The 7,500-nt window shown below is 35.2% G+C and overlaps 1 protein-coding gene across 3 annotated transcripts in view; it reads left to right on the forward strand.

The window, feature by feature from the left end:
* LOC144977230 (sodium- and chloride-dependent GABA transporter 2-like) overlaps positions 1-7,500 on the forward strand; it is an 87,020-nt gene that overhangs the window by 7,089 nt on the left and 72,431 nt on the right. For 2 of the 3 annotated variants that reach the window (XM_078922231.1, XM_078922232.1), the window contains exons 2-3: positions 1,816-2,171; positions 6,966-7,097. In XM_078922231.1, coding sequence (XP_078778357.1) covers positions 1,958-2,171; positions 6,966-7,097 — 346 coding nt within the window. In that variant the 5' untranslated portion in view covers positions 1,816-1,957. Of the gene's footprint in view, positions 1-1,413; positions 2,172-6,965; positions 7,098-7,500 lie in introns of all 3 variants that reach the window. The other variant, XM_078922230.1, reaches the window with a different exon arrangement.

Raw genomic sequence — 7,500 nt, forward strand, 5'->3', positions numbered from 1 at the left:
AAATCGACATCACGGTGGGAAGAGAATTAACTCGCAAAAATAAAAAAAAATAAAAAAAGACTATACATAATCGACTAACTTAACTCTCATAATATACTCGTTGCTTTAACCAAGAAGTGCATAGTTCCAGTGAAATTTGTTGCTTAACGTAGCCCTATATACTAATAGGTCAGTTCTTCTCTCGGATCTTCAACGGCTTCATTTGAGAGAAGAACCTGCCCTATGGAACTGAGCTCAACGCACACCACCACCACCACCATTACCGCATTGCACCACCACCACCGCATTGCACCACCACCACTACCACCTCAAACAACAACAACAACAACAACAACAACAACAAAATAATAATAATAATAATAATAATAATAATAATAATAATAATAATAATAATAATAATAATAATAATGATAATAATAATAATAATAATAATAATAATAATAATAATAATAATAATAATAATAATAATAATAATAATAATAATAATAATGGAGCGCTTTATGTCGAAACCTCAAAGCGCTTAAAAACAATGCATGTTACTACTTATTTATAATCACAACTAATACAGCATTATTTTATCAATGCAGTTATAAGTAGGAGAAGGTACAACTCATAAAAGAGATGAAGTGAGTAGAAAAGTGCCAGAAGACAATAGAGAATAAAAATTTTCGCGGCGGTGGTGGGGTTTGAACCTGCGACCTTATTTGTACGACAACTCCGCCTGGCAGGTGAGAGCGTGGCTCTACCGTGTGAGCTATCCACGAATACTAAAATATTCGTATCAAACTCAGGTCAATTCTAGAGCTATCTCTCACCCACTTCTGGAGACCGCCGGTTCGCTCGCCACAAAACCATCGCGAAGTTACTTGACCAGCAGTTAAGCTTAATAGCCAATATTCTCAACACAAACATATAACATAGAAACGATTGAGACATTGAGTATGCTCCGGTATATGGGGTGAATTTTTAATTCAGAAAAGTGAGTGGAGCAGGCACTTATGTTGGTAACAACCAGAGATGAAGTGAGTAGAAAAGTGCCACAGCAATGGCACTTTGAACAATGTTTTAAAACTTCACAGATGTAGTAAATAATCATGAAAAGTGTTCTGCCAAATTAAATAACAAAATAAAATGTCTAATATTTTTTTTGACACATTCAATATTAGAATTAGACAGGACTCAAATTGATAATTGCTTCTTTTCTTCTAAAAACTGAAATAAGAAAACGTTAAAGTGTATGTAAGAGATATTCATTAGTTATCAAATGATTGGATCTGTAAAATACAATGGTTTGCACGAATCAGTTAACAAAGACATGACGAAACTGACGACTCGCATCAGACTATCTCTGATTTTCATAATGCCTTTTCTTCGATCGACCTCAATCATTTTCTACTCATTTTATACGAACAGATAAACGTGATAGACAAAACAGCAAAATGTGTACAGAAAAAAAAATCCCCAAAAGTCAGGATTTTACAGCCTCACCATGCAAGATTCCAAGCTACCCGATGCATGGCAGAGATCCGGAGGAGGATTATATCACGGCTGTTTCGACAAATATTGTTAATTTCAATATACAATCTACTCACGAGTTAGAAACTCAGATCTTACCATTTTCTCAAAGAGAACCACGAGTTGGTCTTTACTGAATCCTATGTTTCCTCTCTATTACTGCTCTCTTGGTGAACATTTTACCTAAAATTATAACCAGATAATGTGAGAAATTGCGTTTTGAAAGATATTAGTGATCTTTGTCAAATATTTAGTAAACTGATTGAAATTTCTCTGTCTAAATTTCATATTTGAAAATAGGAAACCTCCCTACTGAAAAATTGGTTTACAAGCATTTAGGTCTCATAAGAACGGTGTCTTGTCGGAACGATAATCGCTTTTGTCCAGAAGAGACCGAATAGGTGTTGAAACAAAGCGTGAGAGCAACGAGAGAAAACGCAGTATGGAAGCCAATACTAAAGGGAATAAATCAGAAGACCGAATGTTAGACAATTCAAAACAAGACTCTGTAAGCAGCAAGGATGATTCACAGCATATCCAAAATGGCCGCCACACATGGGCCAAGAAGACGGAGTACGTTCTATCGGCTGTCGGATACTGCGTTGGTTTGGGAAATATTTGGCGATTTCCTTATGTGTGTATGAGAAATGGAGGAGGCAAGTATAACATAATATTAGTCTTTTTCATTCCTTTTACAACCAATTACATCGGTCCTGTCACGTGTAGTATAGTTGATATCAACTTTACGTATGGAAGAGATAAAAACTTTGATTGAGAGTTGGTACGAGGAAGACACTTTTTCTGTTTCACTCGATTCATTTTTGACCTTTAACATTTTGAAAAATGTCGAGGAACCACAAACACCCCTTTTCTCTTTAATGGCACAAATTAAAAGACACTCTTCACTAAAGACCATTACAATTATTTAAACATTAATTTATTTGTGTGTTGTTCATTTTCAGTGGGGCATTTTCAGAAAGTCATGCAGTGCAAAAAAAAAAAAAAAATAAACAACAAAAATCAAAAAAGAAAAACAAACAAAAAATCCACAAAAAATAAAATCTAAAACGGTTTTCAAATCTGAGGCCAACACTAAACTGTTCATACTGTTGCAAACCTATGGGTGATCAATAACATCGTTACAACTTTGGGAAAGTATATTGACCCCCCTTCCGTTCAATTCGCTGCTTTACGAGAGTACGCAATATATATTTTCCAGGCAAAGATTGGAATAACTGTCATTGGGTTAAAACATTATTTTGATAAATAACTTTAAATAAGAATAGGTCGTGACAAAAACACAATATATATATATATATATATATATATATATATATATATATATATATATATATATATATAATTATTATTATTATTATTATTTAAAATATTTACCAAAATGTTTGAGACAGTCTACATTAATGTTTCAGGCTTAATTTGCCATCGTCAGGACTGAGTTGTTTTGTTGACTGTTGTTGTTTCTTGAAGTGGTTCCGGTTTAAAGTTGCTTAACAAGAATTTACGCCGATGGGGACACTTTCCGTACATCTCACTTTTCGTGTTGAGTGTGGCTTCATGAGGGTGTTTGATTATAGTATATTTCTCTTCCAGGCATAAGCTACATTGTTTTGATGTTGGTGTGTATCCTGTTGCTTTAGATAAAATTTTCCATGAAATGTTGTGGTCTAGTTTGTTGTCTTTTAATTTCCAAATATGTTCGCTGAGTTTTGTGGATGTTTTTTTGTTAGTGTTTCTAAATGTTGAGGTGTGGAGGTTGTATCTTGTTTTGAAATTATTTTCTGTTAGTCCTACATATTTTTCTTGCTTGTTTGTCTTAGTTTCTGTGACTGTGGCTTGGTAAATTAAACTTGATTCTAAGCATTGTTTGTTTAGCGGGCAATGTTCTTTATTTCTGCAGTTGCATTTTCTGGTGGGTGGGTTTTGCTCTTGTCGGTGGTTTATTAATATTTTTTTGTTGTGGCTTGAAATTATTTGTTCTATGTTGCGCATACACGAGTAGCTTATTTTTATGGTATTCCTGCGCAACATAGAACAAATAATTTCAAGCCAAAACAAAAAAATATTAATAAACCACCGACAAGAGCAAAACCCACCCACCAGAAAATGCAACTGCAGAAATAAAGAACATTGCCCGCTAAACAAACAATGCTTAGAATCAAGTTTAATTTACCAAGCCACAGTCCAGAAACTAAAACAAACAAGCAAGAAAAATATGTAGGACTAACAGAAAATAATTTCAAAACAAGATACAACCTCCACACCTCAACATTTAGAAACACTAACAAAAAAACATCCACAAAACTCAGCGAACATATTTGGAAATTAAAAGACAACAAACTAGACCACAACATTTCATGGAAAATTTTATCTAAAGCAACAGGATACACACCAACATCAAAACAATGTAGCTTATGCCTGGAAGAGAAATATACTATAATCAAACACCCTCATGAAGCCACACTCAACACGAAAAGTGAGATGTACGGAAAGTGTCCCCATCGGCGTAAATTCTTGTTAAGCAACTTTAAACCGGAACCACTTCAAGAAACAACAACAGTCAACAAAACAACTCAGTCCTGACGATGGCAAATTAAGCCTGAAACATTAATGTAGACTGTCTCAAACATTGTGGTAAATATTTTAAATAATAATAATTCGCTCCATTACTGCATGTCGAGCACTTTTCGTACCATATTTGTATCAAACACGATTCAATATATATATATATATATATATATATATATATATATATATATATATATATATATATATATATATATATATATAAGTGTTGGTGGGTACTTGTCGGTACGAGAGTGCTCGATAACTTTGGTTAGAGCTAATATAAAATATGAACAGATTCACTCACTTAAATGGCCGAAACTCATGTTTCTGTGGCTTCTATCCACGGCATACTATGTCCGTAAATAGATTATTCCAACTTGGGGTCATTGTTGCTATTCTTGTATAAAGATACAAGAATAATAACACTGACCCCAAGTTGGAATAATCTTTTTACGAACATAGTATGCCGACTGAAGACGTGGATGGAAGTCACAGAAACATGTGTTTCGGCCATATAAGTGAGTGAATCCATTCATACTTTATATATATATATATATATATATATATATATATATATATATATAATATATATATATATATATATACACAATATGTTTCAAGTATAATTATGATCAACTTCTATTATATTGTTTCGAGCATTCGCTCTCATCAGGTAGTACAACCCAACCACCACTGATGAGAGCGAATATTCGAAACAATGTTGCAGAAGTTGATCATAATAATACTTACATTATTTTATAAATATCGCATTATATCAAAAAGTTGAGCACTACTTATCATGGTTTTTGTTTTTATAATGTTATATATGTATGGAGAGTGATTTTCCAAACTCCCTAACTAGTATCTTCCCATTTGAGATATTGAGGATTATTTCCCCTAAAATCTCTCATTCGGCCTAGTATCTTATCATATTTAAACTCGTGTGTCATTTGATGCTTAAAATAAAATTTACATTTCAATTTACCTCATTGATGGAAAAAAGTAGAAAAATCGACTTAACGAGTTTTGAAAAACCAACTTTCATATATAATAAAACATTAAATCTCTCTCTCTCTCTCTCTCTCTCTCTCTCTCTCTCTCTCTCTCTCTCTCTCTCTCTCTCTCTCTTGTCTACCAGACCACTATCCGCAATGGGAATTCAAAAACATTTCTAACGGCCCGATGCAATTCAATGATTTGTGTAATTTAGATCGAATTCACAAAGGCCATAATATAGAGCAGTATAATTAGGTGCCCCAGACGTAAACAAAGGTCGAGAAGCACATGGCAAACCACATGTTCCTGTCTTGACAGCTCACGTTCCAATGTAAATTATAGAAAAAAATAACCTTTAAAATTTGGCTGTTAGGTGGCAAAAGAAACACATATTCATAAATACTCAATCATGCATCAAATAATGTCTAGATATGGATATTTTATGGAACAAAAGGTCAAATTTATCAAAAGTTACAGTCTATCTATTTTTAGACCAGAGCAAATTATTGCGCTGGTGTGAACAAAACGAAAATTATTCGGAGCCTGATTTTCAGAATAATTTAGCCTTATATTATTATTTCTGCAACTGTTAGATTTTATGTAAACATATTTTCAATACTGAAAGTGTATTGCCTACAACTCAAACTACAAAATTGGGAGACCTATATTGTGCGTAAATTTTTCCGGTCCCTAACGAAAATCACCAGCAACTTGTTATTGTTTACGTTTGGGGCACCTAATAATACTGCTCTATACAATCATTTAATCTGTTTTCTTCGATCCCTAAGATTTATGACGCCATTTTAAATAGAACATAACAATAGGTTCCGTCCTCATAGTTTTCATTTTGTCGAATTTTAGTGTGCAACATCCCCATTTTTTTCTTCGCCGTCCTGTCTTTGTTGTTCAAGGCTTACTTTTTTTAAAGACACTCACACCTATCTCGTGAATGCCTGCGTTAGAGAGAGGGGGAGTAGCGGCGGGCATTCGGAACATTTTCATGTTCCTGGTACGATTGTGTTCCTGGTGGCGTTGTTCCTGGTACGGAACCTGTTCCTGGTGCGATTGTTCCCGTCGAGGAGAGTTTCGTATCAGTCATGTCCTAAGTAGTACGGCGCATAGATGACACGGGTACGACGTTCGTACTCCTGTTTGTGGTACCAACCACAGACAGACGAGAGGTTGCGTACTCGTGTTTATTGTACCAACCACAGACAGACGAGAGGTTCAGACTGGAGGGAGGGACGTAGACTGGTTTGCGCGCTCTCTCTCTCTCTCTACACACACACATACACACACACAATACACACACATACACACACACAACACACAACACACACACACACAGTAACAGTAACATGACCAGAAACTTGTTCCTGGTGGAGGTTCCTGGTACTAGTTCCTGGTTGAGCTATGTTCCTGGTGTTACTGTTCTCGATAACCAAAACCCGTGCGGCACTAAGGGGGAGTGAGAAAAGGGAGAGATAGGCTTGGGGTGTCGGTTATTACTTTTACATCAAAGATGTAGTAGGTTAACAGCGTTGTCTCTGTCCGAATTTTTTTTTTGTAATATCGCCTAATAAGCGTCATGTATAGTGTTGGTGTTGGCTTAGGAAACGCTTTGAGCACGTTAAGTGGATATTACTTTATATAAAAGCTCATTTTTGTCTTTAATAATTAATATATCGAGCTATCTTAAAACGACAGGGCTTGGTTATAGTATCATTGTTGTAATACACATAGTTCAAATCAACATTTAACACTATAATATTATTGTATTCACACTGTCACCACGAATATGGGCATACTGAGTCGTTAAATTGTATCTTCTTAATACATACAATTTATTTTTCTCTAAAAACCTTCAGGTGCTTTTCTGATCCCATTTGTTTTGAGCTTGTTCGTCTGTGCCCTACCTGTGTTTTCCTTAGAGGCCGTCCTTGGACAATTTCTTGGAAAGAGTGCTTGGCACGCCTGGTGCATATGCCCTCTCTTTAAAGGTAAGCCCATGTAACGTCGATACAACACTGAAATCAACATACTATCAGGTCAAGGACTTATCTAATGAAAAATAAACAACAACACACAAACCGATTTATGGCATAGATGTCCACTCGTCCACATTTTGGAGAAACCACAAAAATGCAGATCAACATCACGTAACACCTTTGCAAGGGATTTTTTAGGTCATGCCGCAGTTTCAAATAGTTGCACCACAATATTAACACGATACGTCCGGACATTCTTTCTCCACTCAAAAATGCTCAGAAGCTTCTGTCAAGCCGCGTCCACAGACCGAGCGCAAAAAAAAAATGACCGCCATCTCGGTCACGTTTTAGATAGTTGCAAAACTTGATACACAATGACGCTGGCAACAACACTTAAAGAATGGGCTCGATAATG

Source organism: Berghia stephanieae, chromosome 7, assembly GCF_034508935.2.
Source record: "Berghia stephanieae isolate SIO BIC M18660-M18661 chromosome 7, UCSD_Bste_1.3, whole genome shotgun sequence".
Taxonomy (NCBI): Eukaryota; Metazoa; Mollusca; class Gastropoda; order Nudibranchia; family Aeolidiidae; genus Berghia; species Berghia stephanieae.